Source organism: Kogia breviceps, chromosome 18 (genome assembly GCF_026419965.1).
Source record: "Kogia breviceps isolate mKogBre1 chromosome 18, mKogBre1 haplotype 1, whole genome shotgun sequence".
NCBI classification, from domain to species: domain Eukaryota; kingdom Metazoa; phylum Chordata; class Mammalia; order Artiodactyla; family Physeteridae; genus Kogia; species Kogia breviceps.
Genome location: NC_081327.1, coordinates 45,456,712 through 45,470,438, shown reverse-complemented (window position 1 = coordinate 45,470,438; position 13,727 = coordinate 45,456,712). Strand labels below are relative to the sequence as shown.

The 13,727-nt window shown below is 48.2% G+C and overlaps 1 protein-coding gene across 1 annotated transcript in view; it reads right to left on the bottom strand.

The window, feature by feature from the left end:
• Nucleotides 1-89: 89 nt before the first annotated feature.
• Nucleotides 90-13,727, bottom strand: part of COG4 (component of oligomeric golgi complex 4) — a 28,418-nt gene continuing 14,780 nt past the window's right edge. The window contains exons 10-19 of the mRNA XM_059046085.2: nucleotides 11,949-12,067; nucleotides 11,225-11,391; nucleotides 10,257-10,422; nucleotides 6,111-6,173; nucleotides 3,408-3,524; nucleotides 2,710-2,802; nucleotides 1,720-1,803; nucleotides 1,416-1,517; nucleotides 1,038-1,166; nucleotides 90-816 (exon numbers count right to left, since the gene is read on the bottom strand). Coding sequence (XP_058902068.1) covers nucleotides 682-816; nucleotides 1,038-1,166; nucleotides 1,416-1,517; nucleotides 1,720-1,803; nucleotides 2,710-2,802; nucleotides 3,408-3,524; nucleotides 6,111-6,173; nucleotides 10,257-10,422; nucleotides 11,225-11,391; nucleotides 11,949-12,067 — 1,175 coding nt within the window. The 3' untranslated portion in view covers nucleotides 90-681. The remainder of the gene's footprint in view (nucleotides 817-1,037; nucleotides 1,167-1,415; nucleotides 1,518-1,719; nucleotides 1,804-2,709; nucleotides 2,803-3,407; nucleotides 3,525-6,110; nucleotides 6,174-10,256; nucleotides 10,423-11,224; nucleotides 11,392-11,948; nucleotides 12,068-13,727) is intronic.

Sequence of the window (13,727 nt, the reverse complement as noted above, 5' to 3'; positions counted from 1 at the left end):
GAGGCTTTTGCCTTCACATTGCAGTGCAAACTGATGGACCTGTCTTGCTCTGTAGCATCCAGCCCTTTCCTGCAAACAGCACCCTGGCATCTCTTCAAGGAGTATCTTTATTTAGGGCGATCACAAACATCACAGCCTCTCCTCAGAATAAACCTAATTCCTTAGGTCCCTAGATAAACCCAAGTCCTTTAAGACTGGCAGGGAGGGGCTTCCCTGGTGGCGCAGTGGTTGGGGGTCCGCCTGCTGATGCAGGGGACACGGGTTCGTGCCCCGATCCGGGAGGATCCCACGTGCCGCGGAGCGGCTGGGCCCGTGAGCCATGGCTGCTGAGCCTGCGCGTCCGGAGCCTGTGCTTCGCAATGGGAGAGGCCACAACAGTGAGAGGCCCACATAAAAAAAAAAAAAAAAAAAAAAAAAAAAAGACTGGCAGGGAGGCAGCCCATTTGCTGCAGTGTCCAAGGACGAGAGAATGACTACCCGTGCAGGAGACTGGCCTGCCCTGTCTTCCCCACCTAATTAGGAGCCAAGGGGGACCTACCTCACTTGGTGGGGAGAGACTGTCCCCCAAAGCACCCTGACAGGTCTGAGAACAGAGAGTGGACTGCATCGGGGCCTTGTTTCCTTGCTGCCAGCAGTGGACCAGTCTGGGCTGTGATGGGCCAGGTGGGGTCACCCTGGCAGCTACAGGCGCAGCCTCTTGATGTCCTCGCCGCGGAAGTCTATGCGCAGAGCCAGCACCTGGCGTACTTCAGCAGGAGTGAGGCGCCACGTCAGTGGGCCAGAGTTGGCGCCCCAGTAATCTAGGATCTCAGTCACCTACGGGGAAGAACAGAGACGAGTCAGCAAGGAGGGGCTATCTTGAGAGAAGGCCTTGGGCTCCACCAGAGGCAGGGCAGGGGTGCCCAGGAAGAAGGTGGCCTGCAGGGCTGGGTTGCTGGTGGAGACTTGGTTTTGAGGGAGTGGCAGGGATTCAAATTGTGTCTCTGCCTCTCTTCCCAGTCACCTTTCCCTGGCTAGGCCAAGGGAGCCCTACGTACCCGCTCCAGATTGAGGACTGTGGCCATCTGGGAGAGCCGGGCAAACTTGTCTCGGATGGTCCAGGTGGTCACCGTGGTGAGGTAGGCAATGAGTGACCTCAGTTCCTTGTCAAACTGCAGACCGCCCAGCTGCAAGGGAACACGGGCCCAGTCACTGTTTAAGGCCTGGCCGTCTGGCCAAGCAGAACTGGCTCCGAATTTCACTCAGGGCTGGGCGGCAAGGCCAGCTGGGCCTCAGATGGTGCCTCAGCTGGCCCCACTACCTCAGGGCAGGACTGAGCCTAGATATGCAGGGCCTGCGCAGACAGAAGGGACGGACTTGTCTTCCTTAGAGGGAAAGCAACAGAGCGGCGGGGGCCTGTGCTCCCGTGACATTACCCGGTTGAAGGTGGACTTCAGCACCACTTTCTCCAACTCGACTGCGACAAGGCTGGTCATGAGGCTGGTCAGGCTGTCGTAGATGACCGGAGACAGGCTGGCCTGCACACAGGTTAGGCGTCAGCGGGAGTCCCACCTCACCCCTCTGCCTCCCAGGAGTCTTTCTCCTGTGGGAGTATTTCTATGGCCTGGGGCTTGGAAGAGCTTCCTGGGTTCCCAGCAGGAGTGTGATGAGAAGCCTCGGGCTGCTGACTGGGGCAGAGGTGGGTAACTCTATAGGCTGGTCCCGAGAGCCCCTGCTCACCTTGAACTCTGCCATTTGCTGCTCCAGATTAAGGATGAACTGTTGTACCCAAGGGTCATTGGCCTCATAGTCATTGAATTCTTCCTATTATCAGGAAGCAAGGTGGGTCACCAGGGGCGTCTCCAAGAAGGACCATTCACCCCCACCCTTGTAGCTTATGACTCATCCAGCCTAAAATCAGCTTAAAATCAGGCTGGCAGAAACTGCTGCTGTTTCTGCATCACACTTCTCACCAGCAAGCAGCCTTGGGCTGCAGCAGTGGCCCACACAATATGGCAAAGCTCCTGGCAGTTTATCCCCTCTTGTATCTCATGTTATACAGGAATGAAAAAGATTAGGCTAGAGGGGCTTCCCTGGTGGCGCAGTGGTTAAGAATCCACCTGCCAATGCAGAAGACACGGGTTTGAGCCCTGGTCTGGGAAGATTCCCACATACTGCAGAGCAAATAAGCCTGTGCACCACAACTACTGAGCCCGCATGCCACAGCTACTGAAGCCTGCGCGCCTAGAGCCCATGCACCGCAACAAAGAGTAGCCCCTGCTCACTGCAACTAGAGAAAGCACGCGTGCAGCAATGAAGACTCAACGCAGAGAGGGAGGGAGAGAGACAGAGGGGAAGCGAGGGAGGGAGGGAGGGAGGGAATGAGGGAGGGAGGGAGGGAATGAGGGAGGGAGGGAGGGAATGAGGGAGGGAGGGAGGGAGGTCCCAAGTCTATAAGATGTGGGGCAAAAAGAGCCTCAATAAATGAGAATGCGTCAGGTCAAGGCAAACTCCCTTTAGATATCTTGCAGAGCCCTCTGACTGCAGGAACAACCTGTTTCTGGGAGGAACCACCTGTTTCTGGGAGGAACCTAGCCTTCGAGCATGAGAGAAGTGGGCCTGAGAAATATGTAAGGTCTAGTCTGTTCAGACAGCTCCACTGCTCTCCAGCTGTGGGCCGGGGCATGAGGGGTAATCCTGGGCTTGGTGGCTGTCCGTGGTCAGGCTGACCTCCTCGATGTTGTGGGAAACAGAGAGAAAGGTGTTGATCCAAGGCTGCACCTGCGGCTTGATGGCTGTGCTGTTTAGCTCCATCAGCCCTTCCTGTAGGACAAGGCAGAGACGCATCAGACACAGAAGGCACATGCCTCCATCCCTTCCCTTTCTCCTGCTCTACCCATCCTTTGACTGTCTGGGCATCCTTCCAGCCATGAGGCTTTTCTGCAGGCCCTGTCTGAAGTCTAACAGAAATAATGCTAATCAAAGACGCCAGGAACAACCTGTTCCTTTCCAGATATATTTTGATTCAGGTCCAGGCCAGAGATGAGACCATGCGGTTGGTCTGTTAAACTCTAGAAAGAAGAGATTTCTGAGTGCCTGGTACTAGGCAGCACCTTTGGCTAAGGCCAAGCAGATCTCAGTACCCACATGGTTCAATTTCCTCTGAGGACCCTTCTGAGGGCTCCTGGCACTGTGGAGATTCTAGAGGACCAGAATGCCTGCTTGTCAGCGTGACAGCTGCACTGCTGAAAAACCTTTAGTCTTCAAGGGACTTGCACAAGTTCAGTGGCTTGCACTCTGCTCCCTCATGCCTCCTCTTCCCCCCTCCCGTTTCCTTACATGCATGAAGCCCATGGTAAGCCAGTGACAATGTTCTCAGAGCGAGACACAGGCCCAGGATTCAGGCAGCAGCTGAACCTGGGGCTTACCTGCAAGAGGTCTCGGAATTTGTTGGACACGGCAACCAAGTCAGAAAGGCAGCTGTCAAACTTGGCCTGGGCCTGCTCCCCTCCAACGCCTTGGTTGAACAGCTTGGTGCAGTCACTCTAGGGGAGAACACCCAGCCATCAGGTTTCTGAGCATGCCTGGGCCATGGGCGTGTGAGGAGGGCGAAGAGGCCAACATGACACCAGCCATTTCTCCTATTCCAGCCTTCTCTGGGAGCAGCTCTGGTCGATCCGAGGCAAGAACCCTGGCTGGGTCTCAGGAAACCTGGATTTGATCCTGTGGCTAGTCATTTGGCTCCCACTTCCCTCTTCATAATATGAGGGTATTGGTGTCAGGGGGTGTGAGTAAGAAACACAAATATCGGAAGTTTTTCACACCTTTAAAGTCAGGCATTCTGGCTTCAAATCCTGGCTCAGCCATGTATTAGTTGAGCGACCTTGGTCAAGTGATTTAAAGCTTCTAAGCTTTAATTTTCTTGGCCATAAAGCGGGAACACATTCCTGCCCCCATGGTGGTTGTGAGAGTTGGATGAGATGATGCACAAAGTGCTTAGCCCAGTGCTTGGAACGTAGCAGGCACTACGGAGACACTAGCTATTGTCATAGGATCTGCTTTGGAAATAATTTGGTCTGGCTGCCCAGGGGATATACTGTCATGACCACAGGTAAGATTTAAGTGCTTACTGTGTGCCAGGCCCCCGGTTTTAAGCGTTTTACTTTTATTAATTAAAGTACCTTTCTTACGGAGTAGGCACTATTATTATCCCTACTGTATAGATGAGGAAACTAAGGCACAGAGAAATTAATAACTTGCCTGAAGCCACACAGCAGTAAGTCGTGAAGCTGGGATTCAAGCTGGGAATTATGGCTCCAGAGCACCTGTTCCTAATCCCACACTAAGGTCTAGCTGTAGAGAATGCCACAGGGGCAGCTGCTTTGGGTTGGCAGGAGCTGCCTGCATTTCCTATAGCCTCCTAACAGTTGGTGCCATTTGGGCTACAGTAGGAGCAGCTGTGAGGAAGAGATGCAAAGGGACTGATCTAGCAGGGAGAGGTCCTTGGTCCCCGTGGCAGCTCCAATACTTACTATCTTTAACTAGCCTTTTAACCTCATCTGTTAAACGGATGTCACACCACCTGACCTGCCTATCTCGAGAAAGAATACATGTGAAATGCAAATCTAAGGGGGGGGCGATTTATGGGAATTGTTTTTTCAGCTCTTTGTTATCCTTCTTTTCATTCACTTGGCTAATTCTGCTGGCTCAATTCTGAATTCCTAACATTTCCCAAAAATTTACTTCAAAATCCAACAGACTAATTAACGTTAAGGAAAAAGTCCGGAATACAATCTAACGTGCCATGACTTAAAAACAATGATGGCAACGACCTTGTGGAACACTTAGAACGTGAGAGACGCTACGCCGCTGGTAGTTTGTGAATATTGCTCTTATTTTATGCCATTTTAAGGCCTTTTTGGGGGTGAATTCCTAATCTGGTCCAGTTTATACTGTAAACTCCCAGCTGACTGCTCTCTCCGAGCTCCCTGAGGAACGCCGTCGGCAACGAGGCCCTCTTCTCACGTGCTGGCTCCTGGCCTCCTCAGTCCACCCAGCCCTAAAGCCAACATTCAGCACCAGCCTCGGCACTGAGCCCCACGCTTCTGTAGCCAAGCATCTTCCCTGGTATGAGTGTCCGCTGGGGAGGCAGGACTCTGGCTTCCCTCTTCTCCCAGAGGCAGAGCTGGGGAGTGGTGGAGAGCTGGGCTCTTCGTTTTCTAATACTTAACAAAGTGATTGCTCCATGATGTTATGTGTAACTACTAATACAATCATTAACTACCACTGCATGCCGCTCAAGTACCAGGTGCTTTATGTTCTCGTTCAATTCTCACAACAGACCTGTGGGGCAGAGAGCATTACCCCTGTGTACAAAAGAGGAAACGGAGGCTCAGGGAGGTTAGAGAACTTGCTTCAGGCCACACAACTGGTCAGTGGTCAAGTGGGGACTTGAACTCAGGGGTATGTGACTTCTAAGAACAAGCAATTTCCACTGTTATGTGGCCTTCCTTTAAAAAATGACAACAGCAACTGGCTCTGTACAGGGTTAAGTGAACCCTATATCATCCTTTTTCTTTCTTTTTTCGGTCATGCCACGCAGCTCGCGGGATCTTAGTTCCTCGACCAGGGATTGAACCTGTGCCCTTGGCAGTGAAAGCACGGAGCCCTAACCACTGGACCGCCAGGGAATTCCCCCCATAACATCTTAATCTCAAAATTTATAGAAGGCTTTATCGCTTTTATAAAGTGCTTTCAATCCTGTTTTTTTTATCGGGCCACCCAACAAACCCAAAGCAGGGCACCATGGAGATCTGTATCTTGTTTCATAGATGAGAGAACTGAAGCTTGCAGTTAAGGGATTTGTCCAAGGTCACATGCCAAGTATATGCTGGAAGAGCTAATTTGAATTCTGATCTCCTAACTCATGGGTCAGAGCTCTTCCCATAGTTCAGAGATGTCCTGCTATGATGTCATTCACTATTGAATCCCCTCAAATGCTCTGAAGGAAGAGCTGGCTCAATGCCAGGGAATGCCATAGCCCCCACTAGGAGGAGTGCACAGGGCTCACTCTCAAAAGGAGGCCTGGGGAGGCTACAGCCACTGAAGCTGATAGGCAATTTCCCCTGTACCTCCAGTGTCTTCTTCAAAGTGGAGATGTTTTCACTGCAGACTTCCACGTTGTTCAGGGTCACCTGGGAGACAAGCACAGAAGAATGTGACCTCCTGCTCACTATTATTTGTACCCACTCCAAGGCCAGACTGGCTGATAGCTGCGCTCCTGAGGCTCGGGGGCAGGGGGAGGGGGCCCCGCTAAGGACCACCCACACTAGTGTCATCAGGCAGGGGGCTCAGGTCTCGGTGGGCAGAAATGGTGAACCAGGCTCGCCCTTTCTCCTGGGCTTGACACAAAGGCAGCAAAACCATCTGACCTCAGAGGTAGTGACCCAAGGTTTCAGGTCTTTTTGTTCCATGTTTAGGCATGCAAGTCTTGGAGAAGTCCTTGGGCTCCAAACCTCCAAGCCCAGGTCAGTGATGCAACGGCTGACATTGATTAAAGAAATGCTTCCTGAGAGCCTGCCACCTATGAGGCATTTTCTCATCATTAGTTCTCTGGCTCTGTTATATACCTTCTGCAAAACAAGTACAGCTGACCCTTGAACAACGCAGGGGTTAGGAATGCAGCTGAAAATCAGCATGTAACTTAGAGTTGGCCCTCCGTATCTCCGTCTGTAGATTTAACCAACTGTGAATTGTGTAGTACTGTAGTATTTACCATTGAAAAAAATCCACGTATAAGTGGACCTGTGCAGTTCAAACCTGTGTTGTTCAAGAGTCAACTGTATTATCAAGCCAGCTCACAGGTGGAAATATGACTCCTAAGAAGGTGAAATAATTCACCAAGGTCAGTCAACTTTTGATTCAGCAAATATTTAAAGTGCCCACTATGTGCCAGGTACTGTTCTAGGTACTGGAAAGAAAGCAGTTAACAGATAAAATCCATCCCCTCGCAGAGTTTACATTCCAGAAGGGAAGTCAATAAATAAGTGTCAGGTAGTGATAAATGCCATGAGGAAAAATAAAGCAGGGTAGGAGGACGGCAATTCAAAGAGTGACAGGATTAGAGCCAGGATTAGAATTTCGGTCTCCCCACTCTAGGCCAAGGGCTCCTTCCTTCATAACTCAACGGCCTTATGAGCTTGGTGCAGAAACACCAATCATAAAAAGCAGCATGTGACAAAAGTGACAATTAAGGTAAAAACCGCTATGGTCATTTAGAGCAAAGACACAATGTTTTGGTCTGAGGCATTCTAGGAAACTCCACGGTAGAGTAGGTAACTGAGTGGAACTTAAAAGGCTGGAACATAATTCTGATAGGAGAGGAGGGTGAGTACCCTTCTCCACCCCCACTGGCCTCCTCTAGTCCAGTGTCCTGTTTGATATTATCTTAATGGTACTTAGGATTAGCTGATATTGTCTTGTTTGTTTCCTGTTTCCCTTTCCCACTAGAATGAGAGCTCCAGGAGGCAGGGATCTAGTCTGTCTTCCCTATAGCTGTATCTCTAGCATAGCACCGTCCAAGAGAACTTTCTTGATGATGGCAGTATTCTAAACCTGAACCGTCCAGTACAGTAGCAATAGCCATGTGTTGCTACTGAGCACTTGAAATGTGGCTGGTGCAACTCAGGAGCTGGATTTTTAGTTTAAAGTTAAATTTAAATAGCCAGACTATACTGGGCAGTGCAGCTCTAAAACCTAAAACAGTGCTTGATATATAGAATTTTCTCAATAAATATTTGTTGAATGAATGAATGAGTGAATGACTGTCTTCTGGAGAAAGGATAACATAAGCAAATGCAGAGTGGCATAAAATCCAAAAAGGTATTTGGGGACCAGGAGAGTCAGTGCACAGACATGTGCAGGGAAATGCCAAGAGGTGGAGCTGCAGAGATGGGTGAAGTCAGACTAGGAATTGGGAGCTATGCTGTCCTGTGGACAAGGGAGTGGCACTGACGATTATTTAAAACGGGTGAATGCCACACGAGCACAGCTCTGGTTTGGGAATACTAATTTAGAGGCCTTGTGTGGGAGAAATTAGAGTTTGAGAAGATCACATTGCCTTTGAACTGGTGTGCTGGTGCCATGACCAGAAAGGCCGAGGTGAGGTAGGGAGGGGCTAGTATTTCAAGAGACGAGTCAAAAGCTTCAGGATTCCAGGGTGAAAGAAGAATCCCATAACCCCAGGGATTGAGATTAGGATGTCCCTTCTGTCTTCCACAAAAATACCGCCCGTGTCAGTGTCCTGCGGCTAAAACTGCAAGATCGTGCTGCTGACAATGCTGCTACGACCCCTTGCATGGCGGGTGGATGAGACTTGAGGCCTTGCATTAGCATGCCGCAGCACAAGGCTGCTAACATCGCAAGCTTCCAGAGAAATAACTGCACTGTCATGAGGGCTCAAGGATGAAGGCCACAACATAAATGTTTCCAAGGCATTTGAGGGCATAAGTAAAAGCTGTCATGGGGGAAAAATGGATTTGAGTTCAAATGGTATTGATTTCAAATGCCAAAAACTTTGATGTCAAAGTTTCCTTGTACTGACAGTCCTTGTAAGCATGGATTCACTGGGCTTATCCCTAGCTCATGGTGAATGATACCTCAGCACTGCTGGGGAATTCATCTTGACAGCCAAATGAATCAAGGTGACATAAGAAATAGGTCCTACAGTGGGAGTGATGACATTTTAAGTACTTGGCATCAGGAAAACCAGAAAACTGTCACCCAGCATTTAGCATCACCTTTTCTTGTTGGCCTTATCTTCTGGGCCCTCACACAATGAAGCTGTCTGAATGGGAGCAGCAAACGTGTGAACACACAGCAGCCAGCCTACTGGGGACTCGTGGAGCCAAGGGATGGAAAATAGGACTAGCGTGACAAGATGAATCAGATTCTGGAGGCCTTCAACAAACTATCAGGCAAAGATATCTAGTTTTGATATGGTAGGTAGCAAGGAATCATTTCTGAGCAGAGAAATGAAAGAATGAAAATAAGTTCTATAAAAATGAAATAGAAAGCAAACAAAATGAAAAATGTAAGTCAGTTCATGATCATATGAAGCTGGTCACCAGAAATTTTGGCAAAGTTCTCCAAAGGTACCATATTTTAGAGGCAATAGTTTCTTGGAGTTCATCCTCTTTTTTGGCAACAACCATGACATCCTAAAAAGACAGAACCCATGTTCAGGGAAGATATTTTCAATGACAAGGAGAAAGTAAGGTTTCCTAAATAGACTTCATTGGATCTGTCTGAGGACTAGTTACTATGGGCTCCCCTGCATAGGGGCAAGGTAGATATTAGCACGTTTAGGCTTCTGTCTCTGAAAACAACATCTTAACTCTTTCGGTGTTATAGGCCCCCTTAAGAATGATAAAAGCTAAGGACCTTGCTTCTAGAAAAAAAAAAGTGTATACATTTTTGCATCCTACCCCCAGGTGTTCCGAGACCCCATCTATGGACTGTTGACTCAGAGCTCTGCTATTGGATGCTTCCTTCCAGTCTCTGAACCCCAGAAGCCAGGCAGACTCAGAGCCTGGCCAGTGTGGCGGTGGAGCAGAGTGACCTCTGACGGCGCTGTACCCACACACGAAAAAAAGCCACGTGCCAGAAACGCCTGATCACAGGCCCAGGGCTCATCTGCATTCTTTTTCTGGCTCATCACAAATTGGTTGTTACCCTGTATAAATCCCTTCGTCCTTCCACGCTTCTCCTTCCCCAGCTGTCACACAATGGTTAAGACTGCCGTCCTGTGTAGCAGGACTTTAAGAAGGTCACCTTTCTGAGGAAGCTGAGAGCCTGAGAAGTGCGCTGGAAAAGCAGTTTGGAAGGCCTAACGGGTCAGCCCCAACCCATGCTGTGGGGTGTCCTCAGGGAAGTAGTCTGGGGGCCTGGCCCAGATGTAATCCAAGCTTGATACTCAGTGGAGCCCCTCAGCAGCTGGGTAGTGCTTTTGGGAATAAGCGCTGGGGAGAGCTGAGGCGCCTAGCCTTCCAGGCAGGGAACAGTGCATGTCCTGGCTCGGGCTGCTCTGAAGTAGGTCCCTGGGTAAGAAATGGTTTCACAACCTTCTAGGAGGAGGTTTCCTTAAAGGAGGAATTTTCCTTGTATACAGACACTGGAGGAAAAGTCTCCAGTTGAAGTCTTGTTATACTGTGGCTTACAGGTCACAGTTCAACCCCTTGAGATAAACTGAGCAGCTCCCAACCTGTGCGGCTACCTACCAGGAAGGACATCTTGGCCTCGTCAGTGCTCTCGATGCCTTTAGTGTCAAACTTGCCCTGCTGGAGGCTGCTGTGCATGATGTTCACGGCACTTGTCACCCCGCGCTGGATGTCCTGAAAGGTGGTGGCAGGGAAGCCCATCCGCAGCTTGTTACACAGAACGTCCCTGGGGGGCAGATTGGCGTATGAGGACTGACAGCACTCAACCTGGCCTCCAGTTCAGCATCACCAAAGGGCTCACCACCCTGACCCAGAAGCATCAGTTGCTCTTTCCAGGGAATAACCAGTCCTTGAGATCACCATACAAGATGCTGAGCAGCCAGGGTATGAGAGGCCAACACCCTCTCAAAGGTACTGATATGAAAGAATACAGAGGAGACTGGCCAGCTCTTTACTCCCTATGAGGCTTTCACTTAACGCCACTGAGCTCCAAAAAACTCAAGAGAAGGCAGTACAGCTTAGTGAAAGGCAATACCGTGTAAGAGTTGAGAGAATAGGTTTTGAATGTCACACTCTTCTCCCTATTCTACCATTTATGAGATGTGTGATCTCCCTGAGCCTGTTTCCTCATTTACAAAAGAGAGCTAATGTTTCCTACCTCCTAGGGTCGCTATTAGGACCGAACAGGAGCAGGAAGTTAGCACAGTGCCTGGTCTGTAGCAGTGGTAATTATCAATGTTAATATTACAACTACTGCCCTCATCTGAGCTGCCTGGTCTCTCTCCTAAGTCTGAGGGTCAGTAACTCCTCCAACCCAGTCCAGGGAACACAGATTTGGCCTATAACATATCTGGCTGCTGTACAACTGCCTGGAGTCAAGGATGTTGTGCTACGGATGGGAGCTTATATCCTGTATAGAACTGAACTACAATCATAAGGAAAAAGAGGAAGAAACAAAATGGGCCTCAGGAACAACCACAACTAGGACCTTTTTGCCTCCTAGAAAGCAGGAAGGCTGTTAACTGTACCTGAAGTCAGACTCCAGCTCTGTGGTGGCGAGGTTGATCATGGCACAGAGACAGTCGATGCTGGAGCTAGACAGAGCCCGCCCAATGCACTTCTTCACAATGTAGAAGACATCATCCACCATGCTGGATGTCAACTGGCCCTTCTCATAGGTGTCCAGAGCCACAGCCTACACAAAAGGCAAAGCACCCAATGAGGGCCCCAGTTCTGTATGTCACGGTTCTAGATGGTTCTGGAACAGGCCCTGGCTCTGCTCCCTTTTCTGTACCTTGTCCATGTTTTTCCCAACATAGCTTATTCTGGTCCCAGCTTGGTGTGGTTCTTCCTTTGCCAAAATAGCTCACTTCCCTACGGATCGCCACATTAGGAAATTAAGTACTTAGGGCATCTGCCTTGGGAACATCTGTTATGTAGGTTGTAAGACACCAGGCAAGGCCCTTCTTTCCGCTCCTCACCCACATACCTCCAGGGAGGCAGGGAACAGGTAGGTTCCCTGAGGAGCTGAGGTATTCTTTTGTGATCCTTGGGAAAGAAGTCCCAGTTGGGTCCACAAAGAGCCGGATCACTCCAGCGATGCCCTCTCACTATTTAAAGCAGTACACTCAGGCTGCGTGCAAGGGTACTCTCAAAGCAGGACCAAGAACTGTGACATGCCTCGGCCATTCCCTTCAGCCTGGCTTCCTGGACAGGAAGCCCCAATTCCCAGGGATGTGTCCTCTCTCCTACCTTGTTGACAGTCTCCCTCATGAAGTATTCCTCCATGGTAATATATAGACCAATTAGCTCCTGCATGGTGCAGCTCAGTAGGCAGTTATTGAGGAGTTTGTCCAGGGACTTCTGGTGCTCTAGGAGACAGCCAAGAAACGAATACTCACTCTTCTTCCCCAAGGGAAATAGATCATTTTTTTCAGGTCCCTTTCTAGTCTCTGTTCCAAATCTGTACATGATTTACATGGTTATAATCACAGTACCAATAAAATTTTGTATTCTGCTTAAAAATTATATCACACACACAAAAAATTATATCACAAATATTTCAATGTTTCTACATGGCTTAGTTTTTCTTCTTTTTAGCTTACTTATTTTTAATGGCTGAGTGATATCTTATCATGTAGATGGTCTGTTTTTAGACACCTGGGTTACTTCCCAACATTTTGCCATTATTAGAGATAACTGGAAATCATAGTCATTGGAGATTTTAGTTAATGTTATTGTACAGAGAAGTTTTTACTTCTTTCCATTATTTCCTTAGAATTAACTGGTAAGACTCAAAAGACATAAGCTTCCAAAGCCAAAGACTAAAATATATTGGGTACAGACCATTTCATTCTCTAACCAGTGCTATCCAACAGAATTTTCTGTGATGATGGAAATGTTCTATATCTGTTGTCTAATATAGTACCGCTATTAAGTACTTGAAATGTGCTTAATATGATTGAGGAACTGAATTTTAAATTTTATTTAATTTTAATTAAATGGCTTGTGGCTTCTCTATTAAACAGTGCAACTCTGAACACACATGGTTATTATTATAACAGTAATAAGCAGCGAACTCTAAATGAGCATGTATCCTCCCTTAAACACCAATTCAGGGAATTCCCTGGTGATCCAGTGGTTAGGACTCCGTGCTTCCACTTCAGGGGGCATGGGTTCGATCCCTGGTCTGGGAACTAAGATCCCGCAAGCCACGCAGCGTGGCAAAAAAAAAAAAAAAAAAAAAGAAAAAAACCACCTGGGTCATATAAATAATTCCCTTGCCGTGTATTATTGATACAAGCCATGCAGAATGCCACAGATGTTGGGTCAGTTTCAGGTCTCCAGTTCAGGGAATCCTGCCTATACTCAACCAGCAGGAATTAAATGGTCTTCTTAAAAATGTGGAGAGTCAATTGTCCATGAAATAGGACTATGGCACACCTTTTTATTCAACATATTTATCCCTTCAAAAATTGCGACTGGAGGAACTGGGAGACTGAGGGAGGGAGTGAAAGGCTTTCTTTATACATGTACTCTTTTTGTATACTCTTTATACTACATATTCTTTTCTCAATATTATACCTCCATACTACACTGAGGTATAATTTATATACCATAAAATTCACCCACTGTACATGTACAATTCAATGATTTTTTTTAGTAATTCTATAGAGTTTTGTAACAATAGCCACAATCCAGTTTTAGAATGTTTCTATCACTCCTCTAAGTTCCTTCATGAAATTATGTATATTTTTTTGTTCTATCTACCTACCCATCTATCTTGTGCACATATCACCTACTTAAACACCAATCCCTAAATCTGAGCTTGTGAGGAAACATAGTATGGGGAAAAGAGCAGAGGACAATCATTGAACCACTCTTGCCTTTAACTTTCCTCATCTGTAAAATGATTGGATGGTCTCAAAGAGCCAGTTCAATTCTAAAATCTGGTAAGTCTAGATTTCTTACTGGCAGTCAATTTGTCCACAGACCCTCCCCCCCCCCACCCCGCCACAGACTAATAAGCCC